The following is a 24178-nucleotide window of genomic DNA, read 5'->3' as shown; positions in this document are numbered from 1 at the left end:
CAGGTTAAGGGCAAAGGAGCAGACTATACTGTCAGCAGGCACCACACAGGTAGCCCAGAAGTGGCCACCAAAGACCTTTTGGACCTCAAAGCGCTGGTTCTCCACATCCCTGTACAGCGCTGCTCTGTGACAAGTAGTGGGAACTGCCAGGCCTCCCAAGATGGGATGGGCACCCGTGCCTAAGCAGCTTGGGGTCCCTGGATCTGCTCTACATGTTGGCTCAGAAGCCACAGCTGCCCCCGCCGGGCTACTTCTGGAACAAGTTGGAGAGGTCCGCGCAGGGAGACCCATCACTCCGGGGCCTCAGAGCTCACAGGGGTCCCCGGCTCGAAGCCGCCACAGACTCTGCAACCGAAGTTGACCTCTCCGAGGATGGGAGCAAAGAACCTGAAACCCTGCGAGGGAAATGGGAACAGGCAGAAGCCTTCCCCAAAAAAGGCCCAAGGTGGCCAAGCAGCCTCTCCCTAGAGCAGGGAACAAAGGGCTTCTGTGTCGGGCACTGCTGGTCCGGCTGCGTCCGGCTTTGGGGGACCAGAAACTTTTCCCGGGTGTGGGCGCAGCCGGAGGGCACTGGGTATCGGGCACCAGGCGCGGAAGCCTAGCGGGTCCCCAGGGCGCAGCGCGATCCCCGCGACCCTAGCCTCCCGCCCCGCGCGGGCGACGCTACCGCTCACCTCCTCGATGGCCGCCACGGTGTCCCGGCACTGGGCCGTGCGCGTGGTGAAGCTAGAGGCCGTGGGCGCCTTGTAGTCCTCATGGGTCTCGGCCACGAATTCCGACACGGAGATCTGGTCTGGCATCGCCGGGGCACCGGGGCCGGGACTGACGCTGCCTCAGTCGCCCAGGGCGCGGGCTCCGACCCCGCCGCTGCCACCGCTCGGGAACTCGGACAAAGGGAAGCGCGGGCGCGGAAGTCGCCGCAGGGCGTGGGAGCCACCGCGGGACCGCCGTTGGCAGCAGGGGCGCGCGCAGCCCTCAGCTCTGCTGGCTGTGCTCCGGGGAGCCGCCGCCGCCGTCGCCTACTCTGCGTACCAGCCCAGACGCGGACGCGCACGGCCAGCGGGAACACTGCGACCAAGCCGGTGGCCCCCTACGCGTCCAGCGGAGAGGGGCGGATCCGACTTAGGAGAGGGAAGTAGAAGGGCGGACGCGGCGGGGCACAAGCCTGGCTGCCAATCCGTACTCGCGCCGCCAGGAAGCAGAGGCCGCAGCAAGGAGGGCGATGTGCAATCAGGGCCAGTCAGCGACTGTGGGCCGCCCCTTTGCGTCTGCCTTTGGGACATGCTGGGGTTTGAGGGCGCGCCCTCTCCTGGGCTGCAGTGCCCAGTTCCCACCCCGCACCCGCCATGACCTCTAGCAACATTGCCCAGAGGGCGTGGAGTGGAACCGGGGATACTGGCTTCCCGGCTGGAGGGAGCCCACCCTTTTGCTCCCCAATTCCACCATTAACCTCAGAAGCCCCTGAATTCCCCACCAGAACCTCAGGGAAGGGCTAATGAGACTGTGTGGGTAGCTCGCCCCCTACAGGACAGTGAAATCCTCCAGGGCACTTTAGCGGGACAAGATGTAGAGACAGTTGGGGATAGGATGATAGGGACCACGTTCTGTCTGTGCGCCTTCTCACAGCCTTAAGAAGCCAGGGGTAAAGGCAGGTATTTTGCATAGGGAGTTGACCATGGTACAAGGTGAATGGGAATTCAAACCCATGACCTTCGACTTGGAAGAATACTCCAACCCCTATTAAGCATCCTGTTCCCTAAGCTTGTACAATTAGGGACACTCCCAGTTACTTGAAGACAGTTTTAGGGTGCTAGGCCAGGCTTCACCCTGAGAAAATCATAGAATGCACTGATTGATGTGCTGTCGGAAGTGAGGGATACCCAAGAGAACCAGAGGTAGAGCATGGTGGGGGGATTGTACCTGATGGTCCTCAGAGAGTACTCCAACCCACAGCTGACTGATCACAGACACAACTGGGCCAATAAATCATCTGAATTAGGACATTTTCGTCTATAGCTCATTCAGAAATTCTCAACTGTATTTTAAAAACCCAGAGGTTCTGAAGACACTAGTCAAAAATCACACCCTCTAACTCCCTAGGCAAGAGGCATGGTTACTGCTACTGCCAACAATACAGCCTAGAGAAACTTTACAAAAACCTTTTGTGTGTCTGAAAAGAAGGGAATGTGAGGGACATATGTAAATCCAACATGGGAAATAAAAGTGGTCTCCTGCTGCTATAGGAGAGTAGACCAGTCAATCTTTTTAAGGCTCCCATGTACAAATCTGCTGTATGTGGTGGCGGCTGGGGTCAGACATTATGTATGGCTTCTGGTATTTTACCAGCACTGCCTGTGAATAAGTTCAGCCTTCAAAAATAGCTGTGCCAGTGGGTAGCTTTTATTCCTATGATAGGCAATAAATTGCAGTCCCGAAACTCTGCAACTCTCTGCCACTTTCCACCATTGTGAACATCCTTCTATTTAGTGTCTCAGGGACACACCTATCTCAGCATGTATAACTCGAGGGTATTGTGTTATAGTACAGGCTCTCCTTCACAAGGCATTTTCTGATCCCTCTGCCTCTCTTCCCACCTATAAGTCCTTTTGTTCTTCTCTGAAATTGAAGAATATTCCCTGTAAATTTTCAAGGTTTTATTTTTGGAAACCTGGTCTCTGTGATGCTTTGGGAAGTTAAAAGAAAGTAGTGTTTTCCCTTGGCATAATATAGTACCAGTCAAACGAATGAATGTGTCTAACACACACACACACACACACACACACACACACACACAGACTCACACACACAGACACACACACAGACATACACACAAACACACACAGACACATACAAACACACAGACACGGAGACACACACACAGACACACACATACACAGAGACACACACACAGGGACACACACAAAGGGATACACACACACAGACATACACACACACAGACATGAACATAATTTAAAGTTTAAATGTTGAACAGGAATCAAGAGAACACTTCCCACTCCTTTGTATGTGGTACTGAGGATTGAATCCAAGGCCTTGAACCTATAGGCAAGTGCTCAAACACAGAGTTACTACCCCAGCCCTCATTTACATATTTTTAATGCATCGAGAAAAGAATATGCTGATATTACCATTAGAAACACGGACACCACTAAGTTTATTTTTAAAAATACCTGAAATATCTATTTTTAAGAATAATTCTTGTTGGGCATGGAGTCACATCCTTTAACCCCAGCACTCAGGAGTCAGAGACAGGTAGATCTCTATGAGTTTAAGGACAGCCAAGTCTACAAAGTGAGTTCCAGGATAGCCAGGGTTCTATACAGAGAAACCCTGACTCAAAAAATATACAATAATTCTCAAGGATAAAATTGTCCTAAAACTGAATTGAGGCAATATACAATTTCACTTATCCCCTCCCTTCCTACTGATCATCTTGCCTCTAGCTTATGCTTCTTGTTCTTCCTCAGATGGCCCTGCTTGCAGCCTAAGCTCCATAACTCCCTTACCAGCTTCAGGCAACCTGTATGAACATTCCAGGTCAGACTGGGCATCTCTCTTCCAGGTCCCACAGTGACCTGAGCAGGGTTCCATTAAGAACTTGGAGGCTACCTCAGGACTATCTGGCATGTCTGTCTTTCTGGGTCTGGGAGATCTCCACTAGCAGGTATCAGCTGAAACTCCAAATGGAAGCCTTGTATAGTCCTGGCCTTAGCTGCCACGCTCTGACAGCTAGTGCAGGAATAATGGATTAACCACACCTTGAACATGAACTGTGAGCACCTTACTCGACAGCAAGAAAGACGCCACAACAGGATCCTTCTGCACACGTTTATTGGGAGAGTTTGATTGCAGAGGTGAAAAGACCCCCCGAGCCCCAGAACTGGTGCTGCTTATATAGGCCTAGGAGAGGCGTGTCTACACCCGATTGGTTATGCTTTCAGTACCTCATTTGCCTGCCTTGGGCCAGGCAGTGACTTGGCAAAAAACTCTACTGCACATATGCACACTGGTTGTTTACCCAAACTTATGGGTGGTGGCAAGCGGTAGCCAGCGTCATCTTGTAATGGCATATGTGGCTTCCCACATCTCCCCCTTTTAATTTTAATAAAATGATGCTGGACTAGGCCTGTGCAGTTATGTCCATCTGCCATGGCTCCTGTTTTAGGTCATTCCTCTAGTGTCACAGCCTTACCTGTCATAGGGTTATCCTATCGCCACCAGGCCCCTTGTCTTAGGTTGGTCTATGCACGAGGAAAGTTGCCCGTCTTTGGATACCACGTCACTGTGTGACAGCAACTGATAAATGACCTAGGGCAAACTCTACAAAAGAGGCCAGCTAAGTTTTAAGGGAATGAATTAGCAGGGAAATCATGATCACCCTACCACGTGCAATAAGGAAACCTTGGTGATGTGCAAGGGCTGATCAATGATTGTTGAGTCTCTCTCATCCCAGTGCAATGGATCCATAAATCTGTGGGGTACAAGAGCAGAGAACTCAGATGCTGACTAATTCTTGAGCATAGATAACCAAACTTCAGGGGAGGCGCCGTTTTCAATGGCTAAAAGTGCCTGAGTTATAATCACCTTGTCACGTTTTTTGTTAGGTTCTGAATTTGCAAACCAACCAAAGCATGAATACCAGTCCAGAGCATATGGAAGCACCAAACAAAATCACTCCCACTCATTCCTTAAAGTAAGAAAATGCAGAGGTAAGCCAAGAGGTAAAGTCTCCAAGGGTCACTGGTTCCATTAAGGTTCAGGATCTGTATCTGCAGCTTCGTCTGCAACCTTTCCAGCTCCTGCGACCAGTTTTCCCTTCAGATTATTCGATAAATCTGTACTTTTAATAAAAGAATTATTAATATACCTAATGGGAGTAATGCACACATGTGGAGTTGATGCCACACAACTCATTTGTATGACATCCATTGTATTAGTCAGGGTTCTCTAGAGTCACAGAACTTATGGATAGTCTCTAGATAGTAAAGGAATTTATTGATGACTTACAGTCGGCAGCCCAATTCCCAACAATTGTTCAGTCGCAGCTGTGAATGGAAGTCCAAGGATCTAGCACTTACTCAGTCTCACACAGCAAGCAGGCGAAGGAGCAATAGCTAGACTCCCTTCTTCCAATGTCCTTATATTGTCTCCAGCAGAAGGTGTAGCCCAGATTAAAGGTGTGTTCCACCACACCCTTAATCCCAGATGAAAGGCATAGCCCAGATTAAAGGTGTGTTCCTTAAACCCGGAGATTCAATCTTCTGGAATCCATAGCCACTATGGCTCAAGATCTTCAAACCAAGATCCAGATAAGGATCTCCAAGCCTCCAGATAAGGGTCACTGGTGAGCCCTCCAATTCCGGATTTCAGTTCATTCCAAATATTGTCAAGTTGACAACCAGGAATAGCCACTACACTTTCCAATACCTCTGCTCATTTATATAATGTGACATCTAATAGCGTTATCAGAAATATGACTACTTCTCCAGTAGACGTTTGTGTCAATCCTCCATTTTTCTTTATATTGGCTGAATTTCAAAATAATACAGAATGGTTAGATTGTACAAATGTCACTTGTTTTTTGATGCAATGCTGGAATGGAACCACTTTCTTAGCCTTAGTGATACATCTTCCAACCTTTGTCCCTGTGCCTGTTGGAGACAATATAAGGACATTGGAAGAAGGGAGTCTAGCTCTTGCTCTTGCTCCTTTGCCTGCTTGCCGTGTGAGACTGAGTAACTGCTAGATCCTTGGACTTCCATTCACAGCTGCGACTGAATAATTGTAAGGAATTGGGCTGCCGACTGTAAGTCATCAATAAATTCCTTTACTATCTAGAGACTATCCATAAGTTCTGTGACTCTAGATAACCCTTACTAATATAGAAGTTGGTACCAGGAGTGGTTCTAGAGTAACAGAAGTACAAGGATGAATCTTTTAAAATACTGGAATTGGCTTGTTGATGCACCAGCACTTTCAACTATTGAAACCTCTCCAGATTCTCTCCCTCCTGGGAGCTCAGAGAATTTTGAAGACCCATGGTTGAAACTATATTCCGAACTTAAAGAAGCTAATGCCCTTGATTTTCTTAATGAATTAGGTGATTCAGTGCACAAAGCTTTCTACAAGATGGGGAAAAAAATCAGAAAATGATTTTACTGGCTGGCTGCTCTTAGTATCTGTGGAAAAAATGATGAATGAAAGGAAGGAGTTGTGTGATAAAATCGAAAGGCTCCAGACACAAGTAAACGATCTAAAAGTTGCTAAGTGTGTCCTTGAGGAGAATCTTCTCTCTTGTAGCAATAGAGCTCAAGTTGCAGAAAATCAAACAGAAACTCTCATTGTAAGGTTGGCTGAACTACAGCGAAAATTCAAGTCTCAGCCTCAGAGTGTGTCGACATTTAAAGTAAGGGCTCTAATTGGCAAAGAATGGGATCCTACAACATGGGAAAGGGATGTGTGGGAAGACCATGTTGAAGCTGAGAATTTTGAATCTTCAGATTCTCAAGGGTTTGCCCGACCTGAGGAAGTAGTACCCTCAGCCCCACCCCTTGAAATAATGCCTTCGCCACATGAGGAAATTAATTTTGCAGAGTCTGATAAACCAGCAATGACTTTCACTACTGATGTTTCTCAAGGCCCACCAATAGTTTCTTCTAGACCTATAACCAGACTCAAAGCAAAACAGGCTCCTAGAGGGGAGGTAGAAAGTGTAGTCCATGAGGAAATTCGCTACACTACTAAGGAGCTTAATGAGTTTGCTAATTCATTCAAGCAGAAACCTGGTGAATATGTGTGGGAATGGATTTTAAGGGTGTGGGATAAGGGTGGAAGGAACATAAAACTAGAGCAGGCTGAGTTTATTGACATGGGTCCTCTGAGTAGAGATTCTAGGTTTAATACGGAAGCTCGCATAGTTAAAATAGGTGTCAAAAGTTTGTTTGAATGGTTAGCTGAGGTCTTTATCAAAAGATGGCCTACTGGAAATGACTTGGAGATGCCTGATATTCTGTGGCTTAGTGTTGATGAAGGGATTTTAAGACTTAGGGAAATTGCAATGCTAGAGTGGATATATTGTGTAAAGCATAATTGTCCACAATGGGAAGGTCCAGAAGATATGCCTTTCACCAGCTCTCTAAGACGCAAATTGGTGAGAGGGGCACCAGCACATTTGAAGGGTTTTGTTCTTTCCCTTTTCCTTGTGCCAGATCTTAGCATTGGAGATGCTTCTGCTCAATTAGATGAATTAAATTCACTGGGTTTAGTTGGATTCCGAGGTAACAAGGGCCAGGTGGCAGCATTGAATCGCCGGAGACAAGGTGATTCTAGTTATTATAATGGACAGCGTAGACAAAAGAATGTTTATAATAACATACCCAGTAATGGTCAGCACAGGAAAGGTGAAATTTATAATGGCATTGAGGAATAAAAATTTTTACTGAACTCTTCTTCACCCCAAGAGCCCGACCCCCTCCCATCTAGAAATTGTTCTCGGAACACTCCTAAACTTTTCACCCCAAAACTCCTCACCCTAAAGTTCGAACCCTCCCAACTAAAGACTGTTCCAAGAACATTTTTGAGATAAAGGCCTCCTGGAACAACCTCAAAATGAATGAGGAGGACATGACTCCTTAGTTACGTAGATTCCTTTGGCAGAACTCCCTAGTAATGTAAACTTGTACTTTCCCTGCCCAGTTCTCCCCCCTTTGAGTTTTACTATATAAGCCTGTGAAAAATTTTGGCTGGTGGTCGAGACTCCTCTACCCTGTGCAAAGGTGTATGAGTTTCGACCCCAGAGCTCTGTGTGCTTTCTGTTGCTGCTTTATTTCGACCCCAGAGCTCTGGTCTGTGTGCTTTCATGTTGCTACTTTAATAAATCTTACCTTCTACATCTTATGTATGGTCTCAGTGTCTTCTTGGGTACGCGGCTGTCCCGGGACTTAAGTGTCTGAGGGAGAGTCTCCCTTCGGGGGTCTTTCATTTGGTGCATTGGCCGGGAAACAGCGCGACCACCCAGAGGTCCTAGACCCACTGAGAGGTAAGATTCTTTGTTCTGTTTTGGTCTGATGTCTGTGTTCTGTTTCTAAGTTTGGTGCGATCGCAGTTTCAGTTTTGCGGACGCTCAGTGAGACCGCACTCCGAGAGGGAGTGTGGGGTGGATAAGGATAGACGTGTCCAGGTGTCCACTGTCCGTTCACCCTGGGAGACGTCCCAGGAGGAACAGGGGAGGATCAGGGACGCCTGGTGGACCCCTCTGAAGGCCAAGAGACCATTTGGGGTTGCGAGATCGTGGGTTCGAGTCCCACCTCGTGCCCAGTTGCGAGATCGTGGGTTCGAGTCCCACCTCGTGTTTTGTTGCGAGATCGTGGGTTTGAGTCCCACCTCGCGCCTTGTTGCGAGACCGTGGGTTCGAGTCCCACCTCGCGTCTGGTCACGGGATCGTGGGTTCGAGTCCCACCTCGTGCAGAGGGTCTCAATCGGCCGGCCTTAGAGAGGCCATCTGATTCTTCTGGTTTCTTTTTTTTGTCTTAGTCTCGTGTCCGCTCTTGTTGTGACTACTGTTTTTCTAAAAATGGGACAATCTGTGTTCACTCCCCTTTCTCTGACTCTGGAGCATTGGAAGGAGGTGCGGGTCAGAGCCCACAACCAGTCGGTGGAGGTCAGAAAGGGTCCGTGGCAGACCTTTTGCGCCTCCGAGTGGCCAACGTTTGGAGTGGGCTGGCCACCTAAGGGTGCTTTTGACTTGTCACTAATCGCCGCAGTCAGGCGAATTGTTTTTCAGGAGGAAGGGAGTCGATGTGAAATCCGACCCCGTCAGGCTTTTTTTTCTCTGTTGCTATCTTGTTTTTGTTTGTGGTTTTTGTCATGAGACACAGACACTGTACGTCGGAGATAAAGTGGGATCCCTCCCTGTCTGTATGTCTGTGTGTGTCTTTTGTGTCTCTTTGTGTTCGGACTTGGACTGATGACTGACGACTGTTTTTGAGTTATGCCTTCTGAAATAAGCCTAAGAATCCTGTCAGATCCCTATGCTAACCACTTCCTTTCAGATCCTCAGCTGCCCTGCCTCCCACTCCAACTCCAGAGAGCAGCCAGCGGGTCACAGTGGTCCCGCCCATGGACCTGGAGCCTAGAGAGAAATGAGCTCGGAAATCCGGAGCAAATGAGGAGTGGTCCCTGAGAAGTCAGTGGCCTGGATGTTGTGGCTGCTAAAGAAAAAAAGAAGAGGAGGCTGTTCGAGTAGCCGGCCAAGAGCGCTGCAGGTTCCCAGGCGGCTTCTCATTCCCCTGTCCCTCCCATCCTGTCTCTTGTTAACAGAAAAACTGCTTTCACTTTAAGATAAGTGCCGGTTGCAGCCAGCTGTGAGAGCTGCACTCCCGTCTCTGCTCTAAAGTTCCCTCTTCTCAGAAGGTGGCACCTCCCTGAGCTACTGGCAGTGAGTCTGTTCTAAATTCCAGTGAGAGAGGCATCCGCCCACTTGGGACTTCTGTCCAAGGTAAGGAGCACCTGTGAGTCTAACTGCCAGACTCTGATGGGGGTCTCGTCTCTGTGGGACTAGAAAGTCCCAACAATCTGACCAAGGTAACAAGGAGTTAAAAGGACAGGGTATAAGAGTCAGACAAGAAAAAGAGTTAAAGAAACATGAGGCTGACAAAGACAGAGACCAGAGTCAGAATCAGAGCTGTGCTGTGAGACAAAAAGATAAGAGAAATAAAATGCTGGTCACAAAAGTCAGGAAAATTAAAAAACTTAGATAGTACCTGGCAACAAAAGAAAGCTTTTGGCTAAAGATCAATGTGTTTAAGAGATAACAAAAGGGGTGCTAATACAGAAGCTGAGTCCTTAAAAGAGTCCGGTGGCCTACCTGTTGAAGCAGCTAGAAAAAGAGACTGTGTTTCATACTCCTCCACTGACCAGTGCAAAACAAGCTAAAAAGTTCCTGGGCACTGCGGGCTTTTGCAGATTGTGGATTCCAGGTTTTGCTGAGTTAAAGAGATAAACAGCCCTTCGTATATAAAAAAGAAAACAATCTTACATGGCCTTGGATGCTCTTAAGACTGCCCTGATGTTATCCCCAGCTATGGGACTCCTAGATGTGACTGAGAACAAAGGTATTGCCAAAGAAGTTCTTACTCAGAGATTGAAACCCTGAAAAAAGACCTGTGGCATACTTGTAAAAAATTAGACCTGGTGGCTGTAGGATGGCCTGCTTGTCTGCACATAGTGGCTTCTGGTCAAAGACGCAGATAAATTGACTCTGAGACAAAACTTGGCACATGTCCTAGAAAGTCTGGTTCAGCCCCCATGACCGATGGCTGACTAACGCTCTTGAAAACATTATCCAACTGTTCCACTGACCGATGGACACATTATCAGAGCTTTTTGTTGACTGAACGAGTGACCTTCGCTCCCCCTGCTATCCTCAATCTCACTACTGCCTGAGACTTCACCTACTCATCATTGTGCTGACATTCTGGCAGAAGGAACTCATACTCGAAATGATCTGAAGGATCAGATCAGCCTTGGCCTGAGAGTTTGAGCTGGTACACGGATGGCAGTAGCCTGGAGGTTAAAGGTAAGCGGAAGGTGGGGACAGCAGTGCAGTGATGGACAGAAAGCAAGTGATCTAGGCCAGCAGCCTCCCTAAAGAAACTTCAGCCCAAAAAGCCAAACTTGTGGCTTTAATACAAGCTCTATAAATGGTAAAAGAAAAGTCTACACGGACAGCAGGTATGCTCTTGCCACTGTACAGAGCAATATACAGACAAAGAGAGCTGTTGACATCTGCAGAGAAAGACCTAAGATGCTGTGGCTAAAGAAATCAGATGGCAAATCTAACCGCCCAGGCATCCTAAAGAGCGATGATCCTGACAGTCTGAAGACTATCAAGTTATAGACAAATTAAGACTGGTAAAAAAAACCCTGTATAAAATAGTAAAAACTGAAAAAAGAAAACTAGTCCTCTCATGAGAAGACAGACCTGACATCTACTGAAAAATAGACTTTACTGGAAAAAATATGTGTATGAATACCTTCTGGTTTTTGTGAACGTTCTCAAGATGGATAAAAGCTTTTCCTTGTAAAACTGAGACTGCTCAGATAGTCATCAAGAAGATTATTAAAAATTTTCCAAGGTTCGGAGTGCCAAGAGCAATAGTGTCAGATAATGGTCCTGCCTTTGTTGCCCAGGTAAGCCAGGGTGTGGCCAAGTATTTAGAGGTCAAATAAAAATTGTATTATGTGTACAGACCTCAGAACTCAGGACAGATAGAAATAATAAATAAAACTCTAAAGAGACCTTGACAAAATTAATCCTAGAGACTGGCACAGACTTACTTGGTACTCCTTCCCCTTGCCCTATTTAGAACTGAGAATACTCCCTCTTGATTCGGTTTTACTCTTTTTGAGATCCTTTATGGGGCTCCTATGCCCATCACTATCTTAAATGATGTGTTTAAACCTATGTTGTTATAATAATGATCTGTATACTAAGTTATAAGGCTTACAGGTGGTGCAGAAAGAAGTCTGGTCACAACTGGCTACAGTGAACGAGCTGGGTACCCCAAGGACATCTTACCAGTTCCAGCCAGAGATCTGATCTACGTACACCTGCGTCGTGCTGAGACCCTCAAGCCTCACTAAAAGGGTCCCTGCCTAGTTCTGTTTACTAATCTGCCTTATTCTGTTTCTGTTCCCATGTTAAAAATAGAGTAAATGCAGTAATCTCCACATAGAGATATAGACTTCTGAAATTCTAAGATTAGAATTACTTACAAGAAGAAGTGGGGAATGAGGAATAAAAATTTTTACTGAACTCTTCTTCACCCCAAGAGCCCGACCCCCTCCCATCTAGAAATTGTTCTCGGAACACTCCTAAACTTTTCACCCCAAAACTCCTCACCCTAAAGTTCGAACCCTCCCAACTAAAGACTGTTCCAAGAACATTTTTGAGATAAAGGCCTCCTGGAACAACCTCAAAATGAATGAGGAGGACATGACTCCTTAGTTACGTAGATTCCTTTGGCAGAACTCCCTAGTAATGTAAACTTGTACTTTCCCTGCCCAGTTCTCCCCCCTTTGAGTTTTACTATATAAGCCTGTGAAAAATTTTGGCTGGTGGTCGAGACTCCTCTACCCTGTGCAAAGGTGTATGAGTTTCGACCCCAGAGCTCTGTGTGCTTTCTGTTGCTGCTTTATTTCGACCCCAGAGCTCTGGTCTGTGTGCTTTCATGTTGCTACTTTAATAAATCTTACCTTCTACATCTTATGTATGGTCTCAGTGTCTTCTTGGGTACGCGGCTGTCCCGGGACTTAAGTGTCTGAGGGAGAGTCTCCCTTCGGGGGTCTTTCAGCATGACTCGTTTGGACCTTTGGTACTGGCTAACCAATCATGGTGTTTCCAGGAATGAAATACATAGGAAACCTACTGCATATTTGTTTGATCTGTATAAGCAGAAAAATTCTCAAACAAATGAAAGAAAGGCTACATTAGATCGTGGTAAACAGCCAAATGAAAGAAAGGCTACATTAGATCGTGGTAAACAGCAATCTCGGCCAGTGAATCAATTTCCAGACTTGAGACAGTTTGCAGATCCAGAACCCCTTGAATGAAGGGGTGGCCAGGTTCCGCTGAGGAAGGATCTTGATAAGACACCCAAAGGTTTTGCTGTTACCCTTTCTCCAGTTCTTCCCCAGAGGGACCTACGGCCTTTTACAAGGGTAACTGTACACTGGGGAAAAGGAAATAATCAGACTTTTCGGGGTCTGCTGGATACTGGTTCTGAGTTGACACTGATCCCAGGGGATCCCAAGAAACATTGTGGCCCTCCAGTTAAAGTAGGGGCTTATGGAGGGCAGGTGATTAATGGAGTTTTGACTGATGTCCGACTCACAGTAGGTCCAGTAGGTCCCCGGACACATCCTATGGTGATTTCCCCAGTTCCAGAATGTATAATTGGGATAGATATATACTCAGAAATTGGCAGAATTCTCATATTGGTTCCCTGAACTGTAAAGTGAGGGCTATTATGGTTGGAAAGGCCAAATGGAAGCCTTTAGAGTTGCCTCTGCCAAAGAAAATAGTGAATCAAAAACAGTATCGTTTTCCTGGAGGAATTGCAGAAATTACTGCCACTATCAAGGACTTGAAAGATGCAGGGGTGGTGGTTCCCACCACATCTCCGTTCAACTCTCCTATCTGGCCAGTGCAGAAAACAGATGGATCATGGAGAATGACAGTTGATTATCGAAAACTAAATCAGGTGGTAACTCCAATTGCAGCTGCTGTACCAGATGTAGTTTCGTTACTTGAGAAAATTAACACATCTCCTGGCACCTGGTATGTGGCTATTGATCTGGCAAATGCCTTCTTCTCAGTACCTGTCCATAAGGACCACCAGAAGCAATTTGCTTTCAGTTGGCAAGGCCAACAGTATACCTTCACAGTTTTGCCTCAAGGATATATTAACTCTCCTGCCCTGTGTCATAATTTAGTTAGAAGGGATCTTGATCGTTTGGATCTTCCACAAAATATCACATTGGTGCACTATATTGATGACATTATGCTGATTGGACCAAGTGAGCAGGAAGTAGCAACCACTTTGGACTCATTGGTAACACATATGCGTATCAGAGGATGGGAAATAAATCCAACCAAAATTCAAGGACCATCTACCTCAGTGAAATTCTTAGGAGTCCAGTGGTGTGGGGCATGCAGAGATATTCCTTATAAGGTGAAAGATAAGTTATTGCACCTGGCCCCTCCTACAACCAAGAAAGAAGCACAACGTTTAGTGGGTCTATTTGGATTCTGGAGACAACACATCCCTCATTTGGGTGTGTTACTTAGGCCTATTTACCAAGTGACTCGGAAAGCTGCTAGCTTTGTGTGGGGCCTGGAACAGGAGAAGGCCCTTCAACAGGTCCAGGCTGCTGTGCAGGCTGCTCTACCACTTGGACCATATGACCCAGCAGACCCGATGGTACTTGAGGTGTCTGTGGCTGATAGAGATGCTGTTTGGAGCCTCTGGCAGGCCCCTATAGGTGAATCACAGAAAAGACCTTTGGGATTTTGGAGCAAAGCTCTACCATCATCTGCAGACAACTATTCTCCCTTTGAAAAACAGCTCTTGGCCTGCTATTGGGCCTTAGTGGAAACTGAACGTTTGACAATAGGACACCAAGTTACTATGTGACCTGAACTACCCATCATGAGCTGGGTACTATCAGACCCTGCAAGTCATAAAGTGGGACGCGCACAGCAGCAGTCTTTTATCAAATGGAAGTGGTATATACGTGATCGGGCCAGAGCAGGTCCTGAAGGCACAAGCAAGTTACATGAAGAAGTTGCTCAAATGCCTATGGTTTCTACTCCTGTTACAATGCCATCTGCTGCCAAACATGTGCCTATAGCCTCATGGGGTGTTCCCTATGATCGACTGACCGAAGAGGAGAAGACTAGAGCCTGGTTTACTGATGGCTCTGCACGTTATGCAGGCACCACCCAGAAGTGGACAGCTGCAGCATTACAACCCCTTTCTGGGACAACCTTGAAAGACACAGGTGAAGGGAAATCTTCACAGTGGGCAGAACTTCGGGCAGTACACATGGTATTACAGTTTGTTTGCAAGAAGAAATGGCCAGATGTACGATTATTCACTGACTCATGGGCTGTAGCCAATGGATTGGCTGGATGGTCAGGGACTTGGAAAGATCATAATTGGAAAATTGGTGAGAAAGACATCTGGGGAAGAAGTATGTGGATAGATCTCTCCAAATGGGCAAAGGATGTGAAGATATTTGTGTCCCATGTAAATGCTCACCAAAAGGTGACTTCAGCCCAGGAGGAGTTCAATAATCAAGTGGATAAGATGACCCGTTCTGTGGACAGTCAGCCTCTCTCCCCAGCCATCCCTGTCATTGCTCAATGGGCACATGAACAAAGTGGCCATGGTGGTCGAGATGGAGGTTATGCTTGGGCTCAGCAACACGGGCTTCCACTCACCAAGGCTGACCTGGCTACAGCTGCTGCTGATTGCCAGATCTGCCAACAGCAGAAACCAACACTGAGCCCCAGATATGGCACCATTCCTTGAGGTGACCAGCCTGCAACCTGGTGGCAGGTTGACTACATTGGACCACTTCCTTCATGGAAAGGACAGCGTTTTGTTCTTACTGGAGTAGATACTTATTCTGGTTATGGATTTGCCTTTCCTGCACGTAATGCCTCTGCTAAAACCACCATTCACGGACTGACAGAATGTCTTATCTATCGTCATGGTATTCCACACAGTATTGCTTCTGACCAAGGAACTCATTTCACAGCCAGAGAAGTACGACAGTGGGCCCACGATCATGGAATACACTGGTCTTACCACATTCCCCATCATCCTGAAGCAGCTGGGCTGATAGAAAGATGGAATGGCCTTTTGAAGACGCAGTTACAGCGCCAATTAGGTGGTAACAGCTTGGAAGGCTGGGGTAGAGTTCTTCAGAAGGCAGTATATGCTTTGAATCAGCGCTCGATATATGGTACAGTTTCACCCATAGCCAGGATTCATGGGTCCAGGAATCAAGGGGTGGAAAAGGGAATAGTTCCACTTACTATCACTCCTAGTGACCCTCTAGGAAAATTTTTGCTTCCTGTCCCCATAACTCTAGGTTCTGCTGGCTTAGAAGTTTTGGCTCCAGAGAGGGGAGTGCTCCTACCAGGAGCTACAACAAACATTCCATTGAACTGGAAGCTCAGACTTCCCCCTGGTCATTTTGGGCTTTTAATGCCCTTAAACCAACAGGCTAAAAAAGGAATAACAGTGTTAGGAGGGGTGATAGATCCAGATTACCATGGGGAAATTGGATTACCTCTTCACAATGGTGGTAAGCAAGATTATGTCTGGAGTGTAGGAGATCCCTTAGGGCGTCTCTTAGTACTACCATGTCCTGTGATTAAAGTCAATGGGAAACTACAACAGCCTAATCCAAGCAGGATGACAAAGAATGCAGACCCATCAGGAATGAAGGTATGGGTCAATCCTCCAGGAAAAGAGCCAAGACCTGCTGAGGTGCTGGCTGAAGGTGAAGGAAATACAGAATGGGTAGTAGAGGAAGGTAGTTATAAATACCAATTAAGGCCACGTAACCAGTTGCAGAAACAAGGATTATAAAGTAATATGAATGCCCATTGTAAATTTACTAATGCGTTTGCGATTGTACGAGGGATAGTTATATCATGTTAGGTGTATTTACAACCTTGTTATTGTTTCATGTGAACATGAGATATTATTTGTGTCAAGTTGACAAGGGGTGGATTGTAGTGGCTATTCCTGGTTGTCAACTTGACAATATTTGGAATGAACTGCAATCCGGAATTGGAGGGCTCACCAGTGACCCTTATCTGGAGGCTTGGAGATCCTTATCTGGATCTTGGTTTGAAGATCTTGAGCCATAGTGGCTATGGATTCCAGAAGATTGAATCTCCGGGTTTAAGGAACACACCTTTAATCTGGGCTATGCCTTTCATCTGGGATTAAAGGTGTGGTGGAACACACCTTTAATCTGGGCTACACCTTCTGCTGGAGACAATATAAGGACATTGGAAGAAGGGAGTCTAGCTCTTGCTCTTGCTCCTTCGCCTGCTTGCCGTGTGAGACTGAGTAAGTGCTAGATCCTTGGACTTCCATTCACAGCTGCGACTGAATAATTGTAAGGAATTGGGCTGCCGACTGTAAGTCATCAATAAATTCCTTTACTATCTAGAGACTATCCATAAGTTCTGTGACTCTAGAGAACCCTGACTAATACAGAAAGTGTGGCAGAAACATTCAATATCTCATGAAAGGTTCCAGTCAGCAATGCAAAGGCTGACAAATTGGTACTAGCACCTGCCTCATTACTTAAAATCCATTGGTAATATGGCCAAATATTTTCTTTTTCTGTAGCATCTCCTTTATCATTCATTACGGCAAAATCCAATGGAGGTGACAAAACGAAACCCTTTGCTATTTCTTTCCAAGGAAAAATTTTTGATGGCAAGGTTAAAAACTATAGGAAATGCAAGGTCTGGATGACACCAGGGCACGCTGCATATAGCAGTAGCATTACTAACAGGCCATCGTGATCTTTTGGGAATAGTTACATTTCCCTTTATCATAATAGTGGTGATGTTTATAGGTGAAGTTACATTAGTTCCAACACCATTTGAGCCTGATTGTGCTCCTTGAACAACTTGCGTTAAAGCATTAAGTAACACTCCAGAGCTCACTTTATTTTGGCTAATGGGATCTGCCCAATTAGAGATAATCTTTTTTCTTTAAAAACATACAGGGTGTAAAAGTTTTTTCCACATTATGCACAAAGCATAGTGTATAATTTAAATGAAAACTCATACTATTATACACTCGTGGCTCTTGAGGAGTTTGTCGTGCACGAGGCACATCCAAAAAACATTCAGTTGCAAAAAACAAAGGCAAGGTAGAGGAATTGGAATGTACCAGTAAGGGTACTGGCCATGATCTCACTACAGCCCACAAAGGTATACTTATCCCTGTCTCAATCATCAGGAGTAAGAATAACAGAATCATCTTGGGATTCATCTTGATCTTTCACGGTTCTTGTCAGTCACATCGGAACCCAAAGTAGATTATCTTCACCCTGTGGAAAAACACAAATAGCTCCCCTGGATCTGATTAATATGGGATCTGGGCCATACCATTTATTATCAAGGACATTTTTCCATTTGACCATTTCATGGGGCGGTTGAGGCCATTGTCCGTGCCTTTCGGCTGGTGATCTTCCAGCATCATCCAATTTTTAAAAATTAAGAGTAAATATTGTAAGGGATAGAGCCATCTTTGGTGTCATAACCTCTATTCCCCCTTTTTGTTTTTGCAAATATTGTTTCAAAGTACGATGGGCTCTTTCAATGATGCCTTGGCCCTGTGGATTATAGGGCAACCCAGTAATATGTTTCACTTGCATTTGTTTGCAAAATTGACTAAATTTAGAAGAGGTATATGCAGGACCATTATTTGTCTTTAGAAGCAGGGGCTTGCCCCATGCAGCCCAAGCCTCTAAGCACTGGGATATGACATGAACTGCCTTTTCCCCTGTCAAGGGAGAGGCATGTAGGACAAAGAACTGGTATTGATGGACACATGTATATATTGTAATTTACCAAAAGCTGGGATATGTGTGACGTCCATCTGCCAAACATCTAGGGGTCGCAATCCGCGAGGATTAACGCCCACGGAAGGTGCATTAATAAATTCTACACATTTACCACACTGTAGGACAATATCTCGAGCTTCTGTTTGTGTAAGCTTAAACTTCTGTCACAATGTAGAAGCAGGGACATGATAAAGTTGATGAAAATTCTTAGCACCTTCTATAGAACTTTGTGATAGCAAAACCATATCTCTGGTGGCTGAATCAGCAATTGCATATCCCTTAACCATAGGTCCAGGTAATGATGTATGTGCTCTAATATGTTGAATATAAAAGGGATGCTCACGCATCAAAATACAATCCTGTATTTTCATCAAAATTTCAGATATTGGACTAGACTGCTTAAAATTTCCAGCAGTCTCTAATGCTAATACAGCTTTAACCACATAAACAGAATCAGAGATAATATTTATGGGCATAAGGAACCCTTTAAAAACTTCTAAAACCACCAAACATTCCACCAATTGAGGGGCTCCTGGTGTAAATTGCAACCGTACAGCCTTTTCATTAATCACATAACTTCCAATTCCTGTTTTGGATCCATCTGTATAAATATCAATGGCTCCCTTTATAGGGGTATTAGCCATCACCTTTGGAAATATCACTGGATGCAATAGCATAAAATGTAATAAAGGATGTTTAGGATAATGATTATCAATTAAACCAGAATAAGTGCATCTAAGAATGGCCCATTCATCTATGGTAGCACACAATATTTGCATTTGTGCGGCAGTATATGGAATAATTATGCTATCAGGCATTTTTCCAAAGTGAGTAATTGAACTTTTTATACCTTTATGGGCCATATTTGCCACCATGGTGGGATAATGCTCTATAGTCTTATTAGAGGATATATTTGGATGTATCCATACTAAAGGGCCATCTTGCCATAACACAGCAATTGGCAAATTTATGGTTCTTAATATGCATAGGCACAAAGATTCTTGCTCATTTATACAATTTAACTGTGCCTTTTGGATAGCTCTTTCTACCCTCCTAAGAATTTCAGAAGCCTCAGGTGTTAATTGTCTCAATGAGGTAATATGTGATTCTCCTTCTAAAATTGGAAATAAAGGTTTTAATTTCGAAGTAGGGATCCTTAAATAAGGTCTAATCCAATTTATATCTCCTAATAATTTTTGAAAATCATTTAATGTCTTTAAATGGTCTTTTCTTATACTAATCTTTTGTGGGGTAACACACTGTAAAGTAATAGTGGCTCCCAAAAAATGACTAACATTAGACTGCTGTACCTTTTCTGGTGCAATAATCAAGCCATTATTTTTAAAAGTTTCATTAAGCAAGCCATAAGCTTGCTGAATACTTTCTTCTTCAGGTCCACATACCAAGATATCATCCATATAATGACAGATTTTTAAGGAGGGGAAACCATCTCTAACTGGTTGCAAAGCTTTTCCTACATATAACTGACATATGGTAGGGCTATTTGCCATTCCGTGGGGTAATACCCGCCACTGATACCTTTTATCAGGTTCCATATGATTAGTAGAAGTCAGGGTAAATACAAATCTAGGTTTATCTTTCTTATTTAGTGGAATGGAAAAGAAACAATCCTTAATATCCACTACTATAATTCTCCAATCCTTAGGTAGAGCTGAGAGTAGGGGGAGTATTCTTTGTACAGGATCCATAAATTGCATTTGTGCATTAATGACTCGTAGGTCATGTAACAATCTCCATTTACCTGATTTCTTCTTTACAACAAAAATAGAGGTATTCCAGGGTGATTGCGTGGGTTCTACATGCCCCAGGTCTAATTGGTCTTGTACTAATTCTTTAGCTGCTTTTAACTTCTCAGAGTTTACCAGGCCTCTGAGGCACCCACACCGTGTCCTCCATATGCCACGGAATGGGCAAAGGCTCCTCAGCAGCCCCTAGAAAAAATCCAGTCCTTTCTTATCTGCTTTTTCTGTGGCTTTAACTGGTGAAATTCTGACTTGTAATTTTTTTCCAAGACCTAGTCCAGGTATATATCCCATTCCTTTCATCATTTCCTTGCTTTTCTGAGAATAATCATTAGTCAATATAAAATTCATGGCTGACAACACATCTCTTCCCCATAAATTTACAGGTAAAGGGAGCACATAAGGTTGAAAAAGCCCTGTCCTTCCTTCTTTATCCTTCCATTGTAAGGATTTTGCACTTATAGTTGGGGTAGCCTCATATCCTAATCCTTGTAAGCTGTGTGATGATTAACAGGCCAAGAAGCAGGCCACCAGTTACTGGATACAATGCTTTTATCCGCTCCTGTATCCATTATACCTTGAAAGGTTTTCCCTTCTATTTGTAATTGTAAAGAGGGACGATTATCCAAATCTAAAGATATGTAGGCCACATTAGTTCCTGTAGAACCGAATCCCTTATCCCCTCAGGGATTCTGGCTACTAGAGAACATGTTATGCAAACTAGGAAGAATCAGCAATTGAGCAATGCGATCTCCAGGAGAAATGGCCATGAAACCTCAGGGTGCGGAACACATAATCTTAACTTGTCCCTCATAATCCGATTCTATAACTCCAGGATGTATTACCAATCCTCTCAAGGCAGAAGAGGACCTACCCAACAGTGGGCCCACTGTATCCTTTGGTAAGGGACCTCTAAAATCTGAGGAAATAGGTTGGCACCCCATTTGAGGTGTAAGAATTACTCTGGAGGTGGCACAGATGTCCAATCCCACTGTATCCTTTGGTAAGGGACCTCTAAAATCTGAGGAAATAGGTTGGCACCCCATTTGAGGTGTAAGAATTACTCTGGAGGTGGCACAGATGTCCAATCCTGCTGAACCCAGAGTGGATCTCCTCGGTCTTTGGGTGGCCTCATGGACACTGTGGTCTGGAGTGCCCCATACATTTGGGGGCCCTGGGGACGGGGGCCCCTCACTCCGTTTTTTGGCTGTTGCACTTTAAACTGAGGTATTGGCCTTCCTATTATATCTCTGACTGATCTACATCCATTTGCCCAATATCTTCCTTTCCCACATTTTGAGCAAATACCTGGTACCTTCTTTTCAAACCTACTCTTTCTACCCTTTGTACACTGCTTTTGTATGTGACCTATTTGTCCACAATTATAGCAGGTTATTCCTTTTGTTTGCGCCATCAAAACTACGGCAGCCAGCCCTGCATTTGAAAGGGGTCCTCCTATTTCTCTACAGGCTTTCATCCATGCCTGTAATCCTTTCCCTTTCCAAGGTGTGATAGCATTTCTGCATTCTTTGGTACATTGCTCATAAACTAATTGTTCAATTAACGGCATTGCGGCCTCAGAATCACCAGATATGTGTCCAGCTGCTTCCGTCATGCGAGCCACAAATTCAGAGAACGGCTCATTAACTCCCCGAATAATTTTTGTCAAATTACCAGATACCTCTCCTCGATTAGGCAATGCTTTCCAAGCTTTCACTGCTGCCTGATTGATTTGATAATAGACCTGCACTGGGTATCCTAATTGATTGTTTGTCCATATACCCTGACCTGTAAGCATTTCAAAGCTCCATGCTGGTTGCCCTGCAGTAGCATTAGCATGGGCCTGACTCGAACACAGATCATGGCATATAGACTTCCAGTCTAGATACTGTCCCATCATAAGACATGCCTTTACCACACTCATCCAATCAAAAGGAGTCATGGCATGGTGAGCCAGTCTATCAATTTGGGACTGAGTAAAACAGGCATTGACTCTATAGGTCCTTACTGACTCTGCTAAATCTTTCACTTGTTTATGCGATATTGGCTCATAATATCGCTGTTGAGCTTGATTCTGAAAAACAGGAAAAGCCTGACATATTTTACGCAACCCTCTAGGAGTGCAAAAAGAGTGGTCATTGCCAATTGTTTTCTTATCTGTATAAGGCGGAGGTGGTGGGGGAGCATTGATACTCCTCCCTATTGGACCATATCTTTCTGCCTCATACTCTACAGCAGCCTCCTCCAAATCTTCCTCCTCCCCTGCTGATAATTCCGAGTCCTCTGAGCTAGATAATTCTAATAACTCAAAGTCCTCGAGAGGAGGGTAAATTGACTTAATTTTTTGATCTTCATTCTTTATATTATCTTTTGAATCTCTATATTTTGGTTTCTTTTCCTTTTCTCTTTTTATATCTCTTCCTTTACTTATTTTTCTGTGCGCTCCTTCCTTTTCATTTTTCTCTGTTTCTGACATGTTTTCCTGGTGCTCCTGCAAAAGTCGCTGCCCTTCCTTAACAGCTGGTTCACATTTCTTGTCCTGGATACAAGCCTTAATCAACTTCCATAGCGGTCTCATCCTGTTTTCACTTTCCCTTCAGCTTCCTCTCTCGCTATATCTCTCCCTAACTTTTCCCAACTAGGCAGCGTCAGCGACCCAGTGGGGGCAAACCAAGGAGCGAGTCTGTCTATCTCTTTTAAGAACCCTCTCACTGTACTTTCAGAAATCTTTAGACCTCGTTCTTTAAGTAAGGCTTGCACCAGCCCTACTAATGGCATAGACTGGCCAGTACCCATGATCATCCTGGACTAAAGTGTCCTTGAGATGCTCACTTATCTACGTGAAATTCTTAGTCCCAAGATCAACTCACGAGTTTATCTATACTTGCTTTATGAGTTTATGCATCTGCCAAGCTATTCCCAGCAGATACACTCGTGTCCAGGGCAATGACAATTAAGGCAATGGCATAATATCAAGGCAAGAAAGAAAGCAAGCAACACAACCCCAGCAACAATTACTGGATCTATTCCGTAGGAAAGCATACCTCTCAGAGACTTACATTAATTTCTTTTTACTTACCGGTACCGCCGTTCCCCAGCTGAAGAGTTCTGAATCCATGAAGTCGAATGCTTCTCAACAGCCTTTATTGCAGAAACACTTCTCCTCCCCGTGATGCAGTTCTGAATCCTCCCTGTAACAGGGGTCTTCGCTTGTGCCTGAAGATGTCTCGTCCCGGGTTTCGGCACCACTTGTAAGTGCCCGACTCACCAGCAAGAAAGATGCCACAACAGGATCCTTCTGCACCCGTTTATTGGGAGAGCTTGATTGCAGAGGTGAAAAGACCCCATCTTGCATGCGCTCAACTGGCCAGGAAGAACGACGCTGCAACAGGATCCTTCTGCACACGTTTATTGGGAGAGCATTGATTGCATAGGCGAAAGAAGAACAACGAACAAGGAAAATGATGCTGCTTATATACCCCTCCATGTGACGTGTCAACTCCTGATTAGCTGCTCACTCATCACCCCACTACTACGCCCCAGGATGGGCAGTGACTTGGCACGAATTTACTCTTGCACCTGCGCACATTACTTGTTTACCAGTTAGGCACAGTGGAGGCTCGTGATGGCAATTGCTCACGGCTGTCCACATCTCCCCCATTTTATTTTATTAAAACGCAAGCCACTCTTTAATGGATGAAGATAGAGGTCGAATCCCTAGTGTGCAGAAATAAGGGTCATGTACAGGATTAGCTCTTAGGCTCACAGGCTTTTACCCAGAGCAACCCTGACCTGCTCCCATGCCATTTTTCCTAGGGGAGGGACACTTGGACACTCAACCCTCATGTAAATCAACTTGTCTTCTAGGAATGCCCAAACCTCTGAGCGACTCCTATGCGGTGCTTAGCTCAACAATCCATAAGAGTCAACGACCTACTCACTCGTCCCTGTGCAATGAGTCTAGCCTCTAGGGGTGCAAGAGCTGAATATGGCCTAAGGCGAGCTTTAATTATTGAGTCTCTCTCATTTTCCTCAGAACCGAGGAGCGCAAGAGCAGAGAACTCAGATGTCAATTAATTCTTAAGCATGGATAGCCAAATTTCAGGGGAGGCCCCTTGTTCAATGGCTGCAAGTGCTTGAGTGATAACGATCTTGTCACGATTTTGTTTTGTTTTGGGTTCTGAGCTTGCAGACCAACCAGAGCATGGACACAAGCCCACAGCAGCAAACAA

The 24178-nt window shown here is 45.1% G+C and overlaps 1 protein-coding gene across 16 annotated transcripts in view; it reads right to left on the bottom strand.

Moving 5' to 3' along the window:
• Gm9222 (predicted gene 9222) overlaps positions 1-1445 on the bottom strand; it is a 58104-nt gene extending 56659 nt beyond the window's left edge. For 13 of the 16 annotated variants that reach the window (NR_168605.1, NR_168604.1, NR_168601.1 and 10 more), the window contains exon 1: positions 675-1124. Coding sequence is in view for 8 of the 16 variants with exons in the window: in NM_001382843.1 (NP_001369772.1) it covers positions 675-800 (126 nt within the window). In the remaining 8 variants the exon portion in view is untranslated. Of the gene's footprint in view, positions 1-674 lie in introns of all 16 variants that reach the window. The other 3 variants (XM_035096946.1, XM_035096945.1, XM_035096947.1) reach the window with 2 other exon arrangements.
• Between the last annotated feature and the right edge of the window lie 22733 nt (positions 1446-24178).

The sequence above is a fragment of the Mus musculus genome, chromosome 12 (assembly GCF_000001635.26).
Source record: "Mus musculus strain C57BL/6J chromosome 12, GRCm38.p6 C57BL/6J".
Classification (NCBI taxonomy): Eukaryota; Metazoa; Chordata; class Mammalia; order Rodentia; family Muridae; genus Mus; species Mus musculus.
This window is presented reverse-complemented; position numbering and strand designations above follow the sequence as displayed.